Source organism: Pelophylax lessonae (assembly GCF_965119305.1).
Source record: "Pelophylax lessonae genome assembly, chromosome: 1".
Classification (NCBI taxonomy): domain Eukaryota; kingdom Metazoa; phylum Chordata; class Amphibia; order Anura; family Ranidae; genus Pelophylax; species Pelophylax lessonae.
The window spans coordinates 294733225-294758397 of NC_138768.1; the positions used below are offsets into that span (position 1 = coordinate 294733225).

At 44.0% G+C, this 25173-nt stretch overlaps 1 protein-coding gene across 1 annotated transcript in view; it reads right to left on the reverse strand.

Annotated features, from left to right (window-relative positions):
- The window catches only part of GRK3 (G protein-coupled receptor kinase 3), a 539783-nt gene that overhangs the window by 12646 nt on the left and 501964 nt on the right, over positions 1-25173 (reverse strand). Inside the window, exons 18-19 of the mRNA XM_082258195.1 lie at positions 15282-15444; positions 11908-12044 (exon numbers count right to left, since the gene is read on the reverse strand). Coding sequence (XP_082114321.1) covers positions 11908-12044; positions 15282-15444 — 300 coding nt within the window. The remainder of the gene's footprint in view (positions 1-11907; positions 12045-15281; positions 15445-25173) is intronic.

The window sequence follows — 25173 nt, forward strand, 5'->3', positions numbered from 1 at the left end:
TTGGTCTTTTTTTGTTTAGCAAAAAAATAAAAAACCAGCGGTGATAAAATACCACCAAAAGAAAGCTGCGTCTCAAAAAATTGTAAAAACTTTCTTTGGGAACAGCGTTGCAGGAGCGTGCAATTGTCATTCAAAGTGCGACAGTGCCTAAAGCTGAAAAATGGCCTGGGCAGAAAGGGGGTTTTTAAAGTAGTTAAAACAGAGAATTGCGTGGCCATGCACACTGTATATAAATGAAATTGATGTACTTTTTCCCCCCACAAAATGGGATTTTTGACTTAACGTAAAACCCATTTCTCTGAGGTTCATTGACGGACACAGATTCTGATCTTCTTAACCACTGGGTTATATTGCCCCCTACAGGAGTCGGACACTAGGCAGAAAAAAAGTCTAGCTATGCTCATGGGCAGTCCCAGGGGGTATACTCCCTCTCTCTGCTGTAGGTACTCAGTTTTGTTACAAGCAGTGTCAGAAGAATTACAACTCCACAGAGGGGTGGGTGCTGTGTCCGTCATTGAACATCAGAGAAATGGATTTTACGGTAAGTCAAAAATCCCATTTTCTTTTTCGTTAATTGACAGACACAACTCCTGATTCTTCTTAACCACTGGGACGTCCCAAAGCAGTGTTAAACATGAGGGGTGGGAACAGCGAAAAATAAATTCCCAAGGCTATTATAGAAAACCAGGTAAACAGGAGCTCAACCAAAACAACTGGAGCTCACCTGAAAAAAAACAATACACCCTCAGAGCGGACCAGGTCCTCTAAACAGCAGCCTGCAAAACCTTGCAGCCAAAGGAAGCATCGGCAGATGCCAACACATCCACTTTATAGAACTTTGTGAAAGTCTGCACCGACGACCAGGTGGCCGCCTTGTAAACCTGTGTCAGACGCCGGATGACGAAAGGCCCACGAGGCACTAAGTGCCTGAGTAGAGTGCGCCTTGACAGGGAAAGGAGAAACCTGACCCTTGATGGAATAGGCCTGAATCACAGTCTGTCTGATCCATCTGGAAACGGTCACAGAAGAAGCAGACAACCCTTTCCGAGGCCTATTCCTAAGCACAAAAAGTGAGTCAGACTTCCTAAAAGACTCCGTAGTTGCCAGGTACACCCGAATTGCCCGGACCATATCAAAGGCATGCAAAGCAATTTCCTTCAGATGTTTTTGGCCTGGGGCACAGGGAAAGCAACACAATGTCTTCATTCAAATGAAAATCAGAGACAATCTTTGGAAGGAACGACGGACAGGGACGAACCACCAAGTAAGGTGAACGACAGGATAATGCCGCCACTTTCGACACCCTGCGTGCAGAAGTGATAGCCACCAAAAGGCCACCTTCTGGGACAGCATAAGCAGGGAAATCTCCCGAAGATTCTTAAAAGGAGGCTTTTAAAAGACTGAGAACACTAAATTAAGGTCCCAAGGCGGCAACGGAGACTGCACTGGAGGGCCAAGTGCTTAACTAGCTTAAGAAAAGTACACACTAGGAAGTTTGTGGCCAAGGGCCGTTGAAGGAAGACCACTAAGGCTGACACCTGACCCTTGATAATACTCAAGGTCAGTTTTTGCTCAACCCCCCCCCTAATTGAAGGAAGGTCAAGATCTGAGCCACCGAGAAAAAGCGAGGATAAACCCCAAGAGACTCACACCATGCAATGTACGACTTCCACGTAAGACGGTAGTTCTTCCTAGAAATAGATTTCCTAGCTTTAAACAGAGTTGGAATCACAGATACAGACAAACCTCTAGCCATCAGCACCTGGCATTCAACAGCCAAGGCGTCAAAACCAGGGACTGTAAAGCAGGATGAAAGATTGGTCCTTGGGACAGCAAATCCTCCCTGAGAGGAAGCTTCTAAGGAACATCGGCGACCAGCCACACCAGATCGGCGTACCAAGCCCGGTGAGGCCAGTTCAGAGCCAGTAAGATGATTGCAATTCCTTCTGCCTCGATCCTGCATAGAAGACTTGGCAGAAGCTTGAAAAAAGGGAAGGCGTAAATCTGATGATACTGACCCCACGGGGCCACCAGCGTGTCTGTGGCATCTGCCAGAGGATCCCGTGACCAAGCTACAAACCTCTGCACCTTTCTGTTGAGCCGAGATGCCAACAGATCCACCTCGGGGATGCCCCACCGAAGACACAACTGATGAAACACCTTCAGATGAAGGCACCACTCCCCTTGGTCCAACACCTGCGACTGAGGTAATCTGCCTGCCAGTTTCCACCCCGAGAATGTGTATGGCAGAGAGGGCTGGAACGAACCGTTCCACCCACCTTAGAATTCCGGCTACCTCCAGAGACACCAGGACACTTTTTGTGCTTGAGATAAGCCACGGCCGCGACACTGTCCGATTGAATGCGCACTGGACATCCCTGAAGATGACCTGTCCAATAGTCCAGGTACAGTCTGATTGCTTGGAGTTTCAAGACATTCGTTGGTAGTCTGGACTCTTCCAGTGTCCAGAGCCCCTGAGCAGAAATTTTGCCGAGAACACCTCCCCAGCTGGACAGGCTGGCGTCCATGGTGACCACTGTCCACTACAAGGGGAGGAAGGATTTGCCCCGCCGAAGCGCCGGAGAATGAAGCCACCATATCAGGGACTCCTTCAATCCCCGGCTCAGCTGGATCTGATTGTCCAGAGACTCTGGAGTCTTGTCCCATTTGGCCAGAATCTCCCTTTGCAGGGACCTCGTATGGAACTGTGCAAATGGAACCGCCTCGAAGGTAGACACCATCAGGTCCAGCACCCGCATGCAAGTCCGGAGGGATGACCATATGCTGGACAAAAGGAGACGAATGGCAGCCTGCAATTTCTGGAGCTTGCCCAGAGGAAGGAGCACTCTGACTAAGGCAGAGTCAGACCCAGATAGTCCGGCTTTGTGGACGGAACCAGAGCAGACTTCTGAAAAATTCTGAATCCTGTTGAACTCCCTCAGAGTTCATATAGTGATTTCCAGGTTTTCCACCAGAGTAGTAGGAGACTCCGCTCGCAGAAGGAGGTCATCCAAGTAGCCCAGTACTGCGATCCCCTGTTGGGGTAACAACGCTAGCAACAGGGCTAACACTTTTGTGAAGACCTGAGAAGCAGTGGTAACGCCACAAACGGATAATGCTCCTCTCCCACGGCAAAGAGGAGGAAGCGCTGGTGACTGGCACATATTTGAACGTGAAATCCTTGATGTCGATAGAGTCAAGAAAACCCCCCTGATGCCGGGATGGCACCACCTTGCGAATGGACTTCTTCCTGAACTTCTGCACCCGCACAAAGCAGTTCAGTGCCTTGAGGTCCAGGATTGGATGCACCTTGCCTTCCTTCCTGGGAACTGTATGCAGGTTTGAGTAAAAACCCTGAAAACGTTCCAAAGTTGGAAAGGGGACAATCACCCATTGAAGTAACAGGTCTTGTACCGCCCCAAACAGACCCTGTAAGCGGTCTGGAGACAGGCGCAAGTTGGAAGGAAAGAACCTTGCCGGGGCACAAGAGTGAAAGTTGCTTTTATAGCCAGACCAAATTACTTTGAACGCTAAGGGTGCACCTTCATGCTGAAGGAGCCTTGTCCGCAGGTTAGTTTGGATCCTCCAGAGGAGGCCCTGAAAAGCTTAGAGCCCTTGTGAGTCAACCCTGAGGGACGAAAAAACTTTTTATGAGCCGAGGAGGGGGGTTCACATCTATGAGGGTCTTTGGCCTTAGTAGCCTGTGGAAAAAAGGTACTTATCCTCTTGGAGACCTTTAATAATGTCATCCATGGTAGCTCCAAATAGGAAATCTCCTTGAAAGGGGAGATCAGTCAAGGCCTTTTTCAAAGTCTGGTCCACAGACCAGCATTTGAGCCAAAAGACACGCCGAAGAACTACTGCCGAAACAGAGAGGCGAGCCACTAGGGGAGCTGCATCCAAAGAGGCATCACAGATAAACTGCATCTTCTAGACCAGCTGGTCTGCCAGCTCAGCAAAGGCACGGGGGAGCTGTTCTCCCTGCAGGTCATGGCGTAAAAGCTTAGCCCACTCAGTCAGAGTTTGCAACACAAGGGCAATGGTGAATACTGGCCTCAGTGCTGAACCAGCCAGAGTGTACAGATTGTGTGCCACTGCCTCCGTTTTCCTGTCAGTCGGATCCTTAAAGGCCGTGGGCTCTTCAACCGGAATCATGGTTGCCTTGTTCAATCTGGAAAAAGGAGGGTCCACCACCAGTGGAACAGTCCCCTTCTTAAGAAGGGACTCCTTATAGGGGTATCGCCTAGCAAATCACTTAGGGACCCCAAGCGGACGCTTTGGTCATCCCCATTCTTTAGTGGCAATTCTGTCAAAATAGGCGGGGAAAGGAAACACCTTTGCCGCTCTGGATGGCTTGAGAGTGCCAAAGGGAATTTGCGCCTCCATCACAGCTTCAGCTGCGTCCTCCATCTTTAGGTCTCACGCACAGATACATCCAGTGCTTCCCCCAGCACCTTTTCCTGCGAAGTTGCAGATATGGAAGAATCATCCTCACTAGCTGAAGATTCTGGGTGCATGGGAGCAGGGAGACCTATGTCCGTGATGGCCGAGTCAGATTCAGGATCTGATGGGACAGATGAGGCAGGGGGCACTTTTTGCTAGCCCATCGATCGAAAACCACCTCCACCCGGGACACAAGGGACTTCAGGACCGCCGTCAGTGAACCGATGGATGGTTGGGATCCGGAGGGCCCTGCAGCCTCAGAAAGGGGGATCAGGTGGGGAGATGTGCTCCAAAGACTCAATGAGTCACCAGGGAGACCCCACAAAGAGTGTAAAACACTACAAAGAGACAACCCTAACCGTGCTGGCATCATCACCCGGTCACCAGGCACAAAGCACCAAGTGATCCTCGGTAAAGAGGTAGAGGACCCCAGCAGACTCACCACCCAGCAGAAACAGGCACCCGCAGCCAGCAGGATAATCTGCACTCCACGTGCGGCGATCAGGAAGTAAAAAGGTCCAGGAGTCAGCAAAAGGGGATGAGGAGGGGTTCCCACCACCAAAATCGCCACCCACAGGGCTCCACAGTCATGGCCACCACTATTTTCAATGGCAAACCACCGCAAAACCAGTGGCACAACCCACCCGCACAGCCGATTGTCCAGTCGCTGGTGGCGGACGCCCCCCCTGCCCTCATCGCCAGCATAGCATCCTGCCCCCACCCCAGGAGGTGGACCAGACCACCCACACAGCCCCAGCATAAGTAGGATGGGGGGCAGATGAAGGGGAGTGCCTGACGGGAAGGAGGGGAACTCGGGGGTCCGACCATCCCAAGGAGGGCCCACGTCCCCCCAAAACCCTCTAGGGGGAGGGGGGGCAGCTACTCACCATACCAAGAACTAGGCGGGCACCGCTCCAGATAGAGCCCCTTGCTATTGAAATAGAGGGGCTGTCAGTGAGGAGGAATGCTGAGACTCGGGACAAGACATGGTCGTATGAGACCTCACAAAGCATTTACCTCACAGACCAGCCCCCGTCCAGGGGGGCTATGTCGCGGCCGACCCAGCGCAGAGCTGAGGTCTGCATGCGCTCGCTGGCCAGACTGGAGTTTATCCAGTCCGGCAGTTGATTGTAGATCTCGCAGGAAAAAAATAGGAGAAAAAATTATATTTAAAAATAAAAAATTGCCAGGACCAGAGATCTCAGCAAGGAACTAGGTCCTTACTCCTGACTAGGCAGAAAGTACCTATAGCAGAGAGAGGGAGTATATGCCCTGGGACTGCCCATAGGCATAACACGACTTTTTTTCTGCCTAGTGTCCTACTCCTGTATGGGGCAATATAACCCAATGGTTAAGAGGATCAGGAACTGTGTCCATCAATAAACGAAAGAGTAATAGAGGTTTCTTTTGGTGTTATTTGATCACCACTGGGCTTTTTATATTTTGTGCTATAAAACAACCAAAAAAAGACGGTCAATTTTGAAAAAAAATAAATAAATTACTTTCGGCTATAAAAACCATATCCAATACCCAATAAACAAAAAAAAAAAGAAAAATTAAAAAGATCAAATTTCTTCATAAATGTAGGCCAATATGTATTCTGCTACATGTTTTTGATAAAAAAAAATCCCAATAAGAATATATTGATTGGTTTGTGCAAAAGTTATAGCACCTACAAACTATGGGATATATACAGGATTTTTTTTTTTTTATACTAGCCACTTGCTGACCTTGCGATTTGCAAGTGGTGTAACAGTGTTATGGCTGAAGCTATGAGCCACGACCCTGGTATTTTCTTTTTAGCCCCGGCAGCTGGCTCTCTCATGAAAGCGGTCCAAGTGGCTAATTAGCCGCTGGATTGCTTTCAGAAGTGGCGGGAGGGGACTTCCCGTTTCTTGGGCTTCCCGTTTTTATCAGCTCGTCTGAGAAACAATTCAACAGTTCGGTCGGCTGGTTATAGAGGTGAACAGAGATCAGATTGTCTCTGATCGGCTCTTTTGTCTTTGAGGACCAGAGTGACATCATGATGTCACTTTCAATCTAGGGTGGAAGTAAACTTTTTTTTTTTTAAAGAAAAAGATAAAAAAAAATGCTTTAAAAAGGTAAAAGAAAGATTTAGGGTCTTTTTGACCCCAGATCTCTCCATAAAGAGGACTTGTCATCCTTACTTCTATTAAAAGGATGTGTTGGCTCCAAATAGACGCTCTCCTAAAAAGGGGATATTAGCCAATGCTTTTTTGGAACCTTGGTCGGCTAACCAACCTTTTAGCCACAGTGTACGCCTGAGAACCACTGCTGAAACTGATGCTCGCGCCAATAATGGAGTGGCGTCTAACGCCGCATCACACACAAACTGTAACCCCTGTATCATTTGTTCCAACAAATCTGATACCGCCTGAGGGACTTCTTCTAAGTCCCGGCGCAACCACTTGGTCCATTCAGTTACAGTCTGCGAAACCAGACCAATAGCAATTATTGGTCTGAAAGCTGATCCAATCAAGGAAAACATGTTGCGAGACATAGCTTCTATCTTGCGATCCACTGGATCTTTAAAAGACGGAGCGTCTTCTAAAGGAATAACCGTGGCTTTATTCAATCTAGCAATTGATGAATCCACCACAGGTGGTTCTGTCCATTTCTTAATGAGGGTTTCCTCAAACGGATAACGCCTGTTAATGCGTTTAGAAATAGCAGAAGTGCATTTTGGCAGACTCCATTCTTCTTTGATTGGTTTGCCAAAACATTTGGGCAATGGAAAAACCTTCGCTACTTTGATGCGTTTTTTAGTCCCAAAGGGGATTTCAGTTTCAGCTATTTCCGACGGAATACCCTGTAATCTTAAGGTTTCTTGAACAGATACAATGAGTGCGTTTACCAACGCTTCCTCTCGGGCTATGGCTGATGCCGAAACATCCTCCTCACTGTCTGAAGAGACAGTACCCGAGACACCAATCCCAGATGAAGTACCTGCAACTGCAGAAATAGGCTCAGATTCTGAATCCGAAGTTTCAGATAATAAGGGGTTAGGCGGGGGTCACTTTCTTGCGCCCTGTCCCTGACAAGCCACTTCCACCCGGGACACAAAAGTTTCCATAATAGCTGACAATGATTCAACCGTCAGTGGGGTGCTGGAGGATCCTGCAGACACCTCGAGGGGATCCGGTGGAGATACATGAGTGGCAGGGTCCATGTTAATTCAGGACACCTCTGCCAGAAAAAACAAAAACTTTTTTTTTTTTTTTTTAAATTAAAAAATACCTCTTTTTATGTGTATCCCCCTAGCGCAATAGCGCCCCTCAGAGTACCTGCTTCTCGATCCCCACAGAGAGAGAGAGGGACCCTCAAGGCTCACCACCCGATGCAGAGAAGTTTCCAACCAACTGCAGTCAGCGTCTGTCTTTTACAGACTGGAAAGAGCTGTGTTAGTTTTTCCACCTGCATCTCTGCTAAATGGCGGTTTATCGATCTGCAGGAGGTACATTACAATTAAGGTAGGATTATACCTCCTATGTCTGCTGTAATACTACAGTCTGCTGGGTAGAGTGTTAGCTCTCAAACCAAGTCCACTTCCCACCAAACACATGCTGTATTTACAAGGGGGACTTTTAGTGTCAGACAGATACTGACCATGTATGGAGGGGCCCATAATTCATACTGCCTCATAACGTGGAAAAAAGGGAACGTTTACTCACCATACCGAACCGACAGGCACCCTCTCTTCACAATACCCTCTCCACCGGGGTGGGGGGTTGTGGACCACTCCGGACGCCTCGACTCTCTGGTTCCTGGCGTCCAAGCGAGACTTTTAACTCGCAAGGTCAGTCCCTCCAATGGGACTCCGTCGCGGCCGACCCAGCGCGGAGCTCTGGTCTGCACGCGCTCGTAGGCAGAAACCGGGGTGACCACTGGATCTCAACATCCAGCCCGTCGCCTGGCCCCGCATACTTACTTGAATGTGTCGCGGCCGACCAAGCGCAATGCAATGGTCTGCGCGCGCTCGTAGGCCGGCTGGGGTGACCACTGGTGTCGCCCAGTCCGGCGTATTTGCTTGAAGATCTCACAGGAAAAAACACTGGAGAAAAAACTACCTAAAAAATATTTTTTTTTTTTTTTTTTCTAAAAAAAAAAATCTTGCCAGGACCAGAGATCCCAGCAAGGAACTTAGGTCCTTACTCCTGACTAGACAGAAAAAAACTGATGCCTTGTAGCAGAGAGAGGGAGGATATACCCTCTGGGACTGCCCCTAGGGTGGAGCCAGAACGTTTTTTCTTTTCTGCCTAGTCCTACTCCTGCGGAGACAACATAACCCAGTTCTTGTGAATCAAGAAGACTACGTCTGTCAATGAGCGACAGAGAAATATTGTTTTTTTTTTTCAGAATTGTCGCTCTATTTGTTTACAGCGCAAAAAATAAAAATCGCACAGGTTATCAAATACCACCAAAAGAAGGTTCTATTTGTGGGAAAAAAAGGACATCAATTTTATTTGGGTACAGCGTCGCACAACCATGCAATTGTCCGTTAAACTAACGCAGTGCCAAATCGCAAAAAATGGCCTGGTCATTAAGGGGGCAAATCCTTCCGGTCCAGAAGTGGTCAATAACCTTTAGTATACACGAATCAGTCCTAATTATTTAATCTTATTATTCTCTTGTCATTTTGTTTTTTATAACTTCTATTTTAGTAACTATTTGTAACTATATATATATTTTTTCCATTTTTAATTCTTTTTTAATTGTAAAAATAAAACTAAAACAGTGGAAAATTTAAAAAAAGACTTTAATTTACAATGGTACTATGTTTTGTACCATACAAACAACGTACTTTTAGGGTCAGTTTTGGCTGGGTTTACGCATATGCAGCCATGGCTTCAGTGCGACGGTCCGGTGTGGTTTTGGTGCACATATTTACCCGAAATCGCACCTAAACCGGACTTAAAATCACACAGGCCCCTCGCATGTGTAAACCGCCTCTTTTGAAAGCCGCTCTGATTCACATGTTTTGCGAATTGAATGCGGTTAAATGCATCCAATTCCCATATACATGAACCGAGTCTTAAACAGGACAAGTTATCAAATAAAATGTACACTCTAAAAATAAACATACAGCATGTTACTGTAAAGTAGAACAAAGTGCTTTTTTTAGGCTATCACATTTTTTGATTATGCACTGCATAAAAATGGATATATCATTTTTGCAAGACAATATCATAAATAAAAAAATATATGCATTATCTTACGTAATGACAACCTTTTTGGCAAAAAATAGGCCAATAGCAAAAATGTAAAGCTCTTTTCATGGGGGTTTAGAGGTCTGACAGCTGAACTGGTAAATGATCAGATTTCAGTGAATTGAAACCTGGCTGGTTGCCAATGGTGACTATACTTTCTGACATCATCAATGCTCTTTGCATTATTTTATCAAAAAAGTAAACATTTTCTAAAAGTGTTTTTTGCAAAGTAATTATGTATTTCTAAAAGCTATTCATTCTCATGATTACTTAATTTACCAATTCATGCTAAAAGCTCTGAATCATTACCATGGAGAGTTGTGATAAGCAGCAGGACCATTTCAGATAAGCATTAAACTGCAAGCTACATTAGGGATTCTAATGTAAAAAGGGATTTCTGGAACCAGGTCACAGCTAAACTATAACAATGTCTAGAGGAATGTGGGTTGTTACCACCTTACCAAGTGATGTTTTTTTTTATAAATACGCCAGGGTTCCTAAATGAGAAACAACATCGTCAACAAACTTTCTATATGTATGCTGCTCCAGGGTGTGCTTGGGTAACATATACAGGAGATTTCCATCTATCACAGCGTTAAAGCCTAGCTCAAGCTTTGTTATCACTTTTAATCATTTGTTTGGGCCAAGCTATTACCTTTACTAATTCATGGGGTGGTTGTAAGTGCTCTATAAACTGTATGTAGCACCAGCTACATAGTGTACAGTGCTGTGTCCTGGGAGCCATACAAGGGCTTCTCCTCTTGTTCCTGGAACAAAACAAATCCAGGCTGAGCACTCTCAGCCATCCACAGGAAGCTTTGTATTTTATCAGTGAGTACAAGGCTTCTACTGATATGCTGAGGGAGATTGTGACATTCCTTGCCAATCTCTCCGCCTCAGCCATTCAGAGGAAGCCTTGTATAAATTTATAAAAAAATAAAAAGCTTCCTGTGAATGGCTTAGCAATGCTAATGCAAATTATTTTGTTTGGGGAACAGGAAGTCTCTGTTCCATTGCTGGAACACAGCACTGTATAGTGTATGTAGCCGATTCATTAGTACAGTGCTGACAGCGGCTATATGTAATAGTAAAGGAAATATTTGGGCCAGCTTGGCCATAATTAACGATTTAAAGCGTTAGCAAGGCCGGAGTTAAGCCCCGTACACACGTACCGATGGTCGGCATACAAATGTTCCTCTTTTCTCCCCGGGATGTCGGTGTCTGCTGAAAAGTGCAAAGACAGCACAAGGACAGCACAAGAATTTTGTCCGCCGACTGCAGAAGTGATGTCATGTAATGGTTAACTTTCCCTGTGTTTTCTATTTTCTGAGCATGCCCAGTCTTGCAAATCTGCGGTCTGTCGGCCGAATTGTGTACTGACAGGCGAACAATCGTCCGTTCTGGTGTCGGCATACAAATATTTTCATGTTTGCACGAAAGACTTTTGTCCGCGGATTGTGCGCAGACATCTGTCGGAGGCACCATACTAACACGCGTACAATCGGCAGATCCTTCGTCCACCGACGTTTGTATGCCGACGATCGGTACGTGTGTACGGGCCTTTAGGCTTCATAATAATCCTACCTACTTAGAGCCTTCACCCAAAGCAAGGGTCTATAAACTTTCTAAGTAAAGGGCCAGTTTACTTTCCTTCAAGCTTTAGGGGGGCAGACTGTGGCCAGTGAAAGTAAAATATACCCTGCCATCAGTGCCCCATCATTGGTTTTAATAGAAGGAATAGTGCCCCATTGTCAATATCAATGTAAAGCATAGTGAATTAATGATGGTGTCAGTAGGGGGAATGGTGCTCCATCTTTGGTGTCAATTGGTGGAATAGTGCGTCAAGGGCCAGATAAAGGCAAGCAAAGTGCCACATCTGGCCCCGGGCCACAGTTTGGAGACCACTAAAGTAATAAAATATCTTATATCTGCCTGTTGGGTAAGCGCTCTAATCTATACCAAAGGTATCCACCTGATTCTAGGTTTTCTAACAATTTTACTCTAGTACTACAAAAATTCTTAAAGTTCTCTGCAACTTACTCTTTTCAGAGATGTATATCTGTAATCATTTATCTACATACACAGTAGTAAGCAACTGTAAACTGATATATTTCTTCTGAATTTGTCGTCCTAATGTCTAAACCTTCACATCTGGTCTAAAACAGAATTTATGGGCACAATAAAACGAATCACAAAACTAACCGACTCATTTTTTTTTTTTTTCAAGTTGCCTTACCCGAGACTCTCCTTCTCCTCTCCATTCAAGTCTGTTGGGAAAGAGGTAAAAGTATCTTCGCTGCCACTGGGTCAGGAATGGGTTCCCCAACTTCAGCATATATCCGTGCATGATGCAGTCCTTTCCTAGTGCATAATCTGTGCATTGTGAGAATGACTGTCAGAATTGCTGAAGTAAACATGGTTTAGTACAAACCAAATATTAAGACAAAATTGATTCTACTGTTGCTGCTATGCGCATTTGGATTGGATAAAGCTCCTACATACAAACAACACAAAAGCTACACTATAGTGTGTTAAAATTACAAATCTGTATAATAATGGACATTTGTTTAACACTTTCGCTGCCATGTCTGTACATCATATGGATCTGACAGCAGGGGGTTTCACACACAATCTGGTTGCTGCAGCCGGGATTGTGTGTAAAACTGTGTGTAAAACTGACAGGCAGCCTACTGCCTGTTGGGTGGATGCATTTGGGCAGCTGCACTGTCGCCCAATTGCCTCCACGCACCCCTGATACCGGTGCCCCTGCTAAGTATTCAGGGCTCCGCTTGCCCATCTGCAGGCCGGGGCCAACATGGCGAGTGCTGGCGAGAGGAGGGGAGAAGAGTGCTCACAAATTTGGGTCGTTTATTGCATTTGTTTGCCCTTAAATTCACTTTAATGTGTTTTTTACTGAAATCTTGAATTTCCCAGACATTTGCGGTAATATCAAGTGAGATAAAAAATTGGAATCACAACTATTTTTTTCTCTAGGGTGCCTGCCTTCATAAAATATATAATGTTTGGGGGTTTTAGGTGATCTTCAGGCCTAAAATTTTTTTTTTAGACATGTGTACAAAAAATGCAAAAACGGCTCAGGCAGCAAAATGGTTACATTGTTAGGGAGGTTGAAAAAATACATTAGTCCATCCAGTTCAACCAATGATGTGTGCGTGTGTGTTTGATGTTTACCATACATTGTATACTCCTGTATGTTGTGGTCTTTAAGGTGACTGGCTAATCCTTTTTTTAAACTATCAATGCTCCCTGCTGATACCACTGCTTGAGGAAGAGAGTTCCACATCCCCACTGCTCTGACAGTAAAGAACACCCTATGTATTTTAGGGTTAAACCGTTTTTCCTCTAGTTTTAGTAAGTGGCCACGTGTCTTATTGTATTCCCTTTCTCTGAAGAGTTTGTTCCTTATGCTAGGGTCACCAGTACAGTATCTGTACATTGATATCATATCCCCTCTCAAGCTATCTTCTCCAGAGAGAATAAGTTCAATGCTTGTAGTCTTTCCTCATAGCTTAGATCCTCCGTTCCCCTAATTATTTTTGTTGCCCTTCTCTGGACTCTCTCCAGTACCAGCACATCCTTTCTGCGGACCGGTGCCCAGAACTGGACGGCATACTCCAGATGTGGCCGGACCAGAGTCTTGTAGAGTGGGAGAATAATCTCCTTATCTCTGGAGTGAATCCCCTTTTTTATACATGCCAATATTCTATTGGCTTTGCTTGCAGCGGCTCCACTAGGACCCCCAGGTCCTTTTCCATCTTATTCACCCAGAGGTCCCCCCCCCCCCACAGCAAGTAGCTTGTGTTCGTGTTTCTGATGCCCAAGTGCATTACCTTATAATTTTCAACAGTAAACCTGATCTGCCATGTAGTTGCCATGTATTTTGTTCAGGTCTACTTGTAAGGTTTCCACATCCTGTATAGAAGTTATTGACCTACTTAGTTTAGCATCATCCGCAAATACCAAGATTGTGCTGGATATCCCCTCCTCTAAGATCATTTATGAATAAATTAAACAGGATTGGTCCCAGGACAGATCCTTGGGGGACCCCACTTTCCACACACTTCCAATCCGAGTACTCCCCATTTATCACCACCCTCTGGACTCTCCCCTGGAGCCAGTTCTCTATCCAGGTACTCACCCTATGGTCCATACCTATGTATCTTAGTTTGTACAGCAAGCGTTTGTGGGGAACTGTGTCAAATGCCTTTGCAAAGTCCAGATACACCACATCCACATGCCTTCCTTTATCTAGATGGCAACTCACTTAATCATAGAAGGTTAATAGATTGGTCTGGCATGAACGATTTTTCATGAATCCATGCTGATTACTACTGGTAATACTGTTTTCATTACTAAAGTCTTGTATATAGTCCCTTAACATCCCCTCCAAAATCTTGCAGACTACTGATGTTAGGCTGACCAGTCTATAGTTACCCGGGATATATATCGCGGCAATTTTTTAAATATTGGTACCATGTTGGCTTTTTTTCCAAACAGCTGGCACCATTCCTGTCTGTAGACCATCCGCAAAGATCAAGAATAAAGGTCTGGTTATGACCTGGCTGAGTTCTTTAAGAACCCTCGGGTGCAAGCCATCTGGTCCCGGTGATTTAGTTATGTTAAGTTTCTCTAATTCAATTCTAAGTCTATCTTCTGTTAACCATGGGGGTACTCCCTGAGGTGTATTATATAATTTAGCATTAAAAGCTGGATTAGTGTAGCCCCCCAATTCTTTTGTGAAAACTGAAGAGAAGAAATTATTTAGCACTTTCGCCTTCTCTCTGTTCTCTGTGGCCAGATTCACTTCATCGTCTTTTATGGGGCCAATGTTTTCTGGTCTCACTTTCTTACTATTTATATACTTAAAGAATTTATTGGGGTTTTTTTTACTCTCTTCCACTATATTTCTCTCGTGTTCCATTTTAGCCGCCTTGATTTCGCCTTCACATTTCTTATTGCACTCTTTATACTGTTGGAATGCTGCTAATAACCCCTCAACTTTGTATTTTTTGAATGCCTTTTCTTTTGTATTAATATGCCACTTTATGTTGGAGTTTAGCCACTCAGGGTTTGCTTTTGCTCTTTTAAATTTTTTCCCTTTTGGAATGCACTGGCCAATCCCTTTGTTTAGTATTTTCTTGAAACACCCCCCTTTTTCCTCTGTGTTCCTAGGGTACTATCCCATTTGATATTTTCTAGCAAAGAGCGCAGTTTTGGGAAGTCGGCTCTTTTGAAATTCAGTGTCCTTATATTACCCTTGTGTTTCCTATTACTATGAATAATACTGAAACTAGTACTGAAACTGGTTAAATGACAAGGGGCATTTAAGTTACCTTTGCCCAAGCAGATTTAAGTTTTTATCAACTGTGTATATTATATATTATTTCAGTATTACACACTTGATTTGCACAATGCTATGCAGGAATAGTGAATTAGGAGTGAAAAGTAACCTTTCCTCTAAAAGTCATACTGCACACTTTCAAGGAGTATCAACACACTATCAACAGTATTAATAACTATCCTACATGTATGAATTCAAATTTTTAGACTACATTTTTGTATCCTGAAAACCATAGCAACAATCTTTACCTTCTTCATGTCCTAGCTGCTTGTTTTTGGCTCTTTTTCGGGCTTCAATCTTATCAGTATCTGCATTGACAGCTTCATAAACCGTTTCTGCTACTTCTTGTTGCCAGCGCTCAGATATAACCAAAGGGAAGTTCTTGTACAGCTCCTGATCGCTATCAAGCAACTAAAAAAAAAAAAAAAGAAGAAAATGTAATGTGTTACACACAGGGTAAATCAGGGATAAATGTAACAGTCCAGCTATTTGATTACACATAGATGGAGCATGGTACAACATTACAGTGGGTACGGAAAGTATTCAGACCCCCTTAAATTTTTCACTCTTTGTTATATTGCAGCCATTTTCTAAAATCATTTAGGTTCATTCTTCTTCCTCATGAATGTACACATAGCACCCCATACTGACAGAAAAACACAGAATTGTTGACATTGTTGCAGATTTATTAAAAAAGAAAAACTGAAATATCACATGGTCCTAAGTATTCAGACCCTTTGCTCAGTATTTAGTAGAAGCCCCCTTTTGATCTAATACAGCCAGGAGTCTTTTTGGGAAAGATGCAACAAGTCTTTCACACCTGGATTTGGGGATCCTCTGCCATTCCTCCTTGCAGATCCTCTCCAGTTCTGTCAGGTTGGATGGTAAACGTTGGTGGACAGCCATTTTTAGGTCTCTCCAGAGATGCTCAATTGGGTTTAAGTCAGGGCTCTGGCTGGGCCATTCAAGAACAGTCACGGAGTTGTTGTGAAGCCACTCCTTCGTTATTTTAGCTGTGTGCTTAGGGTCATTGTCTTGTTGGAAGGTAAACCTTCGGCCCAGTCTGAGGTCCAGAGCACTCTGGAGAAGGTTTTTGTCCAGGATATCCCTGTACTTGGCCGCATTCATCTTTCCCTCGATTGCAACCAGTCGTTCTGTCCCTGCAGCTGAAAAACACCCCCACAGCATGATGCTGCCACCACCATGCTTCACTGTTGGGACTGTATTGGACAGGTGATGAGCAGTGCCTGGTTTTCTCCACACATACCGCTTAGAATTAAGGCCAAAAAGTTCTATTTTGGTCTCATCAGACCAGAGAATCTTATTTCTCACCATCTTGGAGTCCTTCAGGTGTTTTTTAGAAAACTCCATGCGGGCTTTCATGTGTCTTACACTGAGGAGAGGCTTCCGTCGGGCCACTCTGCCATAAAGCCCCGACTGGTGGAGGGCTGCAGTGATGGTTGACTTTCTACAACTTTCTCCCATCTCCTGACTGCATCTCTGGAGCTCAGCCACAGTGATCTTTGGGTTCTTCTTTACCTCTCTCACCAAGGCTCTTCTCCCCTGATAGCTCAGTTTGGCCGGACGGCCAGCTCTAGGAAGGGTTCTGGTCATCCCAAACGTCTTCCATTTGAGGATTATGGAGGCCACTGTGCTCTTAGGAACCTTAAGTGCAGCAGAAATCTTTTTGTAACCTTGGCCAGATCTGTGCCTTGCCACAATTCTGTCTCTGAGCTCTTCAGGCAGTTCCTTTGACCTCATGATTCTCATTTGCTCTGACATGCATTGTGATCTGGAAGGTCTTATATAGACAGGTGTGTGGCTTTCCTAATCAAAACCAATCAGTATAATCAAACACAGCTGGACTCAAATGAAGGTGTAGAACCATCTCAAGGATGATCAGAAGAAATGGAAAGCACCTGAGTTAAATATATGAGTGTCACAGCAAAGGGTCTGAATACTTAGGACCATGTGATATTTCAGTTTTTCTTTTTTAATAAATCTGCAACAATGTCAACAATTCTGTGTTTTTCCGTCAATATGGGGAGCTGTGTGTACATTCATGAGGAAGAAGAATGAACTTAAATGATTTTAGCAAATGGCTGCAATATAACAAAGAGTGAAAAATTTAAGGGGGTCTGAATACTTTCCGTACCCACTGTATATTATGTATTTCTTATTGCTCATGGAAAATATTTACTATAAAAACACTAAACACTTTAAAGCATATGTAAACCCTCACCTTGTAAAACAACCCATTCAGTTGAAAATAAAAATGAAAGGCAAAACTTTTCTGTATGCATATAAAAATCTATTACAAATATCTTTTTTATAAGTGATCATATAAGCTCTGTTCTCAGCTGCATACAGATCTTAGAGAGCTGGGGAGGAGAAGCAGCAGAACACTCGTTTTCCCAGTAAATGGCTGTGCTGGACGGGGTGAGGCGTCAAGACAAGTCTGATCATTGGAGAAGATCAAGCAGAGTTCTCAGCACAGCCAGAAAACTGACCACACTGTTCTCCCCTGACCTAGTGTGGTCAGTTTTTAATAGGAAAGCAGAGGGACTGGCAGGATCATCAGGAATTTCCCACAAAGGAAGCATTACAAAGACAAGAGGATACTTTTTTTTCATACAAGTACATGGTACAGCAGGCACATATCAGGAATATGAACTTTAGGGTTGACATATTTTTTACCTTATTTACACGTTGAGGTTTTAAATCAAATGAGTTTATATAAACCTGTATACCCTTGCTATGACCTTTTTTTTTTGTTAAAGTAGTATTAAACCCTCAAAAATATTAAAGTGTTTGTTACCCTAAAAAAAAAAAAAAGATCCTGTTCCCTTCAAACATGTTATACAGTACAGTGCTTGTGCTGTGTCATTTGGCCCCCTGTAAACCCTTAAATACCTGGCTGATCCTGCCTGGTTCTGCCCTCCCCCCTGTAAACCGACCATGGTTTATCATGGCTGCTCAGCCCTGACACCATGGTCAGTTTAAATGTCTCGGTCTTCTCTCTGCTCTCCCCCCTGCCTGTCACCACAAGACACTGCCTGCCTCTCCGCTCCTGCTGCTATAAAAAAAAAACATTATTATAATTATACCAACCCATCTGTTATATAACAATATATGTCCCAGTGCCTGTGCTGTATTAAAAACGATTCCGCTTTCTACCTTATCTCAGAGCATCTCCCGGCACTCGCGTGACTCCTCGGCTCTCTGTTCCTCTTCTCCTTCCCAAGTGGACGTCACCGGGAGTTCTTGACCCCTCCTGCTATAGCTGTCAGCCGGGGAGAAGAGAGCCGGGGAGACGCTCTGAGATAAGGTACAAATCGGCATAGATTTTATACAGCACAGGCACTGGAACACATATCGTTATAGAACAGATGGGATGGTATAAATATAATATAGTGGCTTAACAACCACTTCAAGCACATTCAGCAGCTGATTTAATCACTTACTGAGTATCTATTTTCTTTATCCCTTGCCTATGTTCCATTTTAACCACTTCAATATCGGGCACTTCCCGCCCAGGCCAATTTTCAGGTTTCAGAGCGGTCGCACCTTAACCACTTGCCTGCAGTGCACTTTCACCCCCTTCCTGCCCAGACTGATTTTCAGCTTTCAGCGCTCTCACACTTTGAATGACAATTACTCCGTCATGCAACACTGTACCCATAAAAAATTTGTGTCCTTTTTTTCACACAAATAGAGCTTTCTTTTGATGGTATTTATTCACTACTGGGTTTTTTATTTTTTGTGCTATAAATAAAAATAAACTGAAAATATTGTGAAAAAACGCATTTTTCTTTGTTTCTGTCATAAAATTTAGCAAATGAGTAATTTTTCTTCACAAATTTTGGCCAAAATTTATACTGCTACTTATCTTTGGTAAAAATAACCCAAATAAGTGTATATTATTTGGTCTTTGTGAAAGTTGTAGAGTCCACAAGTTATGGTGCTAATCATTGAAAATTGATCACACTTGACCACACCTGATTTACTGAAGGCCTATCTCATTTCTTGAGACACTAAAAAGTCAGGAAAGTACAAATACCCCCCAAATGACCCCTTTTTGGAAAGTAGACATTCCAAGGTATTTAATAAAGGGGCATGGTGAATTTTTTGAAGTTGTCATTTTTTCCCACAACTCTTTGCAAAATGAAGATTTTTTTTTTTTTTACAAATTGACGTATTAACAGGTTATTTCTCTCACACAGCATATGTATACTTGCAACTACACCCAAAAACGCATTCTACTACTCCTCCTGAGTATGGCGATACCACGTGTGAGACTTTTTCACAGCCTGGCCACATACAGAGGCCTAACATCCAAGTAGTACCGTCCGGCATTCTAGGAGCACAAATTACACATATAATTTCCTGACAACCTATCGTACTTTTGAAGGCCCTGGAGCACCAGGACAATGGAAACCCCCATAAAATGACCCCATTTTGGAAAGCAAACAGCCCAACGTATAATTTTTGAGGCATAATGAGTCTTTTGAATATGTCATTTTTTTCCACAAGTTTTTGGAAAATGTGGAAAGAAAATGAAAACACATTTTTTTACACAAAGCTGTCCATTTATGCAATATTTCTAACACATAGCATGTACATAGCAAAAATTGCACCCCAAAATACATTCTGCTATTCCTCCTGAGGCGATACCACATGTGTAACACTTTTTCACAGCCTGGCCACATACATAGGCCTAACATCCAAGTAGCGCTTTACACAAAGTTGTCAATTTATCCACTTTAAGACTGGGCCTATTTTTGACACTTGGTGTTTACAAGCTATAATCATTTTTTTTGCTAGAAAACTACTTAGAACCCCCAAACATTATATATTTTTTTTTAGCAGAGACTCTAGAGAATAAAATGGAGATCGTTGCAATATTTTTTATCACACAATATTTGCGCAGCAGTCTTCCAAATGCGTTTTTTTTTTGAAAAAAATTCACTTTTTTCAACTAAAAAATAAGAAAACAGTAAATTTAGCCCAATTTTTTTCCATAATGTGAAAGATAATGTTACGCTGAGTAATTAGATACCCAACATGTCATGCTTCAAAATTGCGCATGCTCACAGAATGGCGCCAAACATTGGTACTTAAAAATCCCCATAGGCAACATTTTAAAAATTTCTGCAGGTTACTAGCTTAGAGTTACAGAGGAGGTCTAGGGCTCAAATTATTGCTCTCGCTCTAACGATCGCGGCGATACCTCACATGTATGGTTTGAACACCGTTTACATGTGTGGGCGGGACTTGCGTATGCGTTTGCTTCTGCGCGCGAGCTAACGGGGACAGGGCGCTTCGCTTTAATTTTTTTTTTTCCTATTTATTTTATTTATTATTTTTTTATTTTTACACAGTTTAAAAAAAAAATGTTTTGATCATTTTTATTCCTATTACAAGGAATGTAAACATCCCTTGTAATAGAAATAGGCATGACAGGTCCTCTTTATTGTGAGATCTGGGGTCAAAAAGACCTCACACCTCACAACTACACTAAAAAAGAAAAAAAAAAAAAAAAATTGTTGAAAGAGGAAAAAAAAAAAGAAAAAAAAAAGCGGCCCTTTAAACTGGTTGCTAGGCAACGTCTTGACGTAGCTCCGGTCCTCCAAGACCATAGAGTCGAGTGAGGGCCATCTTGCCCTCACTCGACTTCCTGTCTCTGAGGATCCGGGACCGGATAGTTTTCCCCGCTGCCGGCGGGTCCAGTAAGCTGGGAAAACGTCTGGGACGCGGCAGGAGGGGCACCTCTTCCCCTGCACCTTAAGGGTAATTCCGCGGCGAATCCACCAGTGGGACCACCCTTATCTGAAAGCTGACCGCCCGCCGTTTCAAAAAATACCGGGGTTATGGGAGCTATCTGCTGCCATAACCCCAGTATTTAGCTTTTAATGGCCGACACATGTAGTCGTTAGGCGGTCAGTAAGTGATTGCATGTATATGGCAAACAGGTGACGATGACTGAAGGGGTGACAGGTGACGATGACTGATGGGGTGACAGGTGACAATGACTGATGGGGTGACAGGTGACGATGACTGATGGGGTGACAGGTGACAATGACTGATGGGGTGACAGGTGACGATGACTGATGGGGTGACAGGTGACAAAGATTGATGGGGTGACAGGTGACAAAGATTGATGAGGTGACAGGTGACGATGATTGATGAGGTGACAAGTGACGATGATTGATGGGGTGACAGATGACAATCACTGACGGGGTGACATGTGACGATGATTGATGGGGTGACAAGTGACGATCACTGATGGGGTGACAAGTGACGATGATTGATAGGGTGACAGATGACGATGACTGATGGGGTGACAGGTGATGGTGATTGATGGGGTGACAGGTGATGGGCGATGGTCACTGATGGGTGACAGGTGATGGTGCACGGCGGTACTGATGGCAGTCTCTGGTGACCGGTGAACTTTAGGCTATGTTCACATGTGAGCGTAGCGATCATGGGCAGAATCACTGCGATTCTGCCCGCGATCCAGAAATCATTGCAAATTGCGGGACGCCTGTGTGTTGCCTGTGATTTGCAATAGCACCCCAAACGCTGTGCGATGTTGCTGCGATTTCCGCCTGCCGAATTGAGGTAACATCCCGCAAACAACGCATGACGCCCCAAAGAAGCTCTTGTACCTTTTTTGGGCGTCATGCGTTGTTTGCGCGATGTTACCGCGATTCGGCAGGCGGAAATGGCGGCAACATCGCACAGCGTTTGGGGTGCTATTGCAAAAAACGGGCAACGCACAGGCGTCCCGCAAATTGCAATGATTTCCGGATCGCGGGCAGAATCGCGGTGATTCTGCCTGCGATCGCTACGCTCACATGTGAACGTTATGGGTGTCGATTTCTGGGCACTGATGAGGTGACTGTTGGGTGACATTGGGGGGGGGCTGAGGACTGTGTGGGGACCTTTATTAATGTGATTTTAGTGTGATTTTACTTTTTACAGGTACACAGAGCAGTAACTCACTGTTTCTAGCTCTTCTCCCCTCACACTGGAAACTGTATGAGGGGAGAAGAGCTAGTAACAATGAGTTACTGCTCTTTGTTTACATTTTGTGATCGGCTGTGAATGGATTCACAGCTGATCACATAGTAAACAGTCACTGTCAGTGACTGTTTACTACTGCCGGTGCCAGCTGTGTTCCTACGGAACACAGTGCCACTGACATGACCGCGCTGCGCGCTCCCGATCGCGCATGCGCGGTCATCTCCCGGGCGCCTCCATTGTGATCGGCTGTGTCATTGGAACACAGCCGATCACGTGGGAAACAGCCACGCCCATTGGCTGTTTCCCCCCTGCCGGTGACGGGGGGTGTCCCGGGGACACCCTGACACCGGCAGTGCAAAGTGGCGGGCACGCGATCGCGTGCCTGCCCTGTTTCCTGGGATCACGTCATATGACGTCTTCCCAGGATAATGGTTGCACCGCTCCGCCGTCAATTGACAGCGGGCGGGCGGCAAGTAGTTAAATAACAATTGCGGGGTCATGCAAGTCTGTACCCATATGACATTTTTGTCATTTGTTTCACACAAATAGAGCTTTCTTTTGGTGGTATTTAATCACCATTTGGTTTTTTTTTTTTGCTAAACGAACTAAAAAAAAATGTCAACAATTTTGAAAAAAATATGTTTTTCTTCGTTTCTGTTATAACATTTTGCAAACAAGTAATCTTTCCTAATAAAAATTAGGCCAAATTATATTCGGCTACATTTCTTTGGTGAAAAAACCCCAAATGAGTCCACAGAATTTAGTCTGTAGGAAAGTTATAGAGTCCATAAACTATGGTATATATCTGCAAATTGATCAATCCTGGTGATCTCATTTCTTGAGGCACGAAAATGCCAGGACAGTACAAATAGCCCCCAAATTACCCTTTTTGGAAAGTAGACAGGTAATTAGTAGGAGGCGTGACTTATTTTTTGAAGTTGTAATTTTTTGTCACTTTTTTGGGAAAATAAAGGAAAACCAGGGAAATGGACTGGTGACAGTATGACATTTTTTTTAACATACTGTGAACAGAGCAATCCAGTGTTACCATAGTAACACTGTACAACTCTGAGGAGTGGATCAGGTTTTTTATTTTTACATTTCACTTTTTTTTAATTTCACTGCTATAAGCAAATATTTTTACTGAATGACAGTGTGTAGACACTGTCTATTGTTGTGATTAGCTGTGATTGGTCACAGTTTATTACATGGTACAAATGGGCTGTGATTTGCCCTATCTGTACCATGTGATCACTGTGACTAATCAAAGCTAGCAACACAATTGTATACAATGAATGACATGAAAAGAAGCCATTCATAATTTACAAAGGTCATGTGGTCTTGCTGTGATTGGTGAGAGCTAGCACATGACACTGGCATCAGGCTGGTATAGTTATTGGTCAGACAGAGCAGGTGATAGATCATGCCAGAGCGGCCGCACGAGGCACGTTTTCGGGAAGACATCATATGAAGTCCTCCTAGAACAATAGGGTTCCCGCCCACCCGTTTGTCACTCTATAATGATGCAGGGAGTAGTTAAGCTTGTGCCATGACTGCTGGCCCATGTTTACTGTTTCAGGGTAGCTCTTACAGCAGCCTATGGGGCTACGCTTGCACAGCAGGGACTAGGGTTGTGTCTCCTTACACTGTGTGCATCAGTAAAAACATATAGCCTAGGATGGCATAGCGCTGCCCTGCTCCTCTTCCCTTGTCCCAGCTAGCAGGCCTGACTCCAGACTACACTGTCCACTGTTAACCCCTTTCTGTGAAGTTCAGGGAAACAGCACTAACAGAACAGGAGCCAGCAGCACTGAAAGCAGTAAACTAAGTGCTAGGAAACTAACTTTATCAAACTTTACAGGGGCAAGTTTTAACAGGTATCCGCTCCCTTTCGTACTCTGATGGCCCTCCTTTCCTTGCCTGCAGCCTTCTGGGACATGTCACAGGTCCCAGAAGTGGGTAGTAGAAGTGAAGGCGCCAAATATATTCAATTAATAATGTGGAAATGACCTGCTGCCTCTTTTTTGTTGTGTGTGCACACAAAAAATAGGGTTTAAAATCAATAAAGTAAGCGCTGGTCCTAGTGTAAGTTTGTAGTGAATACAATCCTCAGCATATAATATCAACAAAAAATCAATAAAATTTAAAGTGCGAGAGTGCTCAGATGAAGCCAGGAGTATATATAAGCTTAAATCAAATCCTTAACATGAAATGTTTCATGTTAAGGATTTGGTATAAGCTTATATACTCCTGACTTTATCTAAGCACTTCGCACAATTTTATTAATTTATTGTTGATATTATATGCTGAGGATTGTATTTACTACAAACATAAACTGGGACCAGTGCTTACTTTATTGATTTTAAACAGGTCCCAGAAGGCTGTGGGACCATTCACAAAGCACAGCCAGCTCACACATGCACAATGAAATGCCAGCTCTGAGGACACAAGGAGTCACAGCCGGCTTCCCTTAATAAACATGCTGGCGCTGGGGACAAATATATATATATATATATATATATATATTTATTAGGGATCGACCGATTATCAGCAACACCAATATATTGGGGGCCGAAATGCACTTTCCCCGATATATCGGAATCGGCCCCTGAGGTTACCGATATTGCCGATATTCAGGGAAAGTGCATGTACCGGGGTGATGCCTGCAGCTAGAGGCATAACCCCAGTACCGGTGTCCATAGGCGACGGTAGGCTGACTTGTAATGACAACCGATGCAGCTGAGAAGACCCATGTCTCCAAGTAAAAAACCCAGAAGTGATGTCATGACGCCGAATTAAAAAAACTGACAGCATTCAAAACAGCCAAACTTGGCGTTTTGAATGCTTTTCAGTGCCGAGGAGGGGTTTGGGGGTCTTTTAGACCCCCAGATCCCTCCACAAGGAGTACCTGTAGAAAAAAAAAAGAAAATGTTTTTTACATGTCCGAAAATATCGTCCGATACCAATATCCGATGACCACAATATCGATATCAGTATTGGCATTAAAAAAAAAAACGATGTCGGTCAATCACTATATATATATATATATATATATATATATATATATATATATATATACATATATACACACACACACACACACACACACACGCA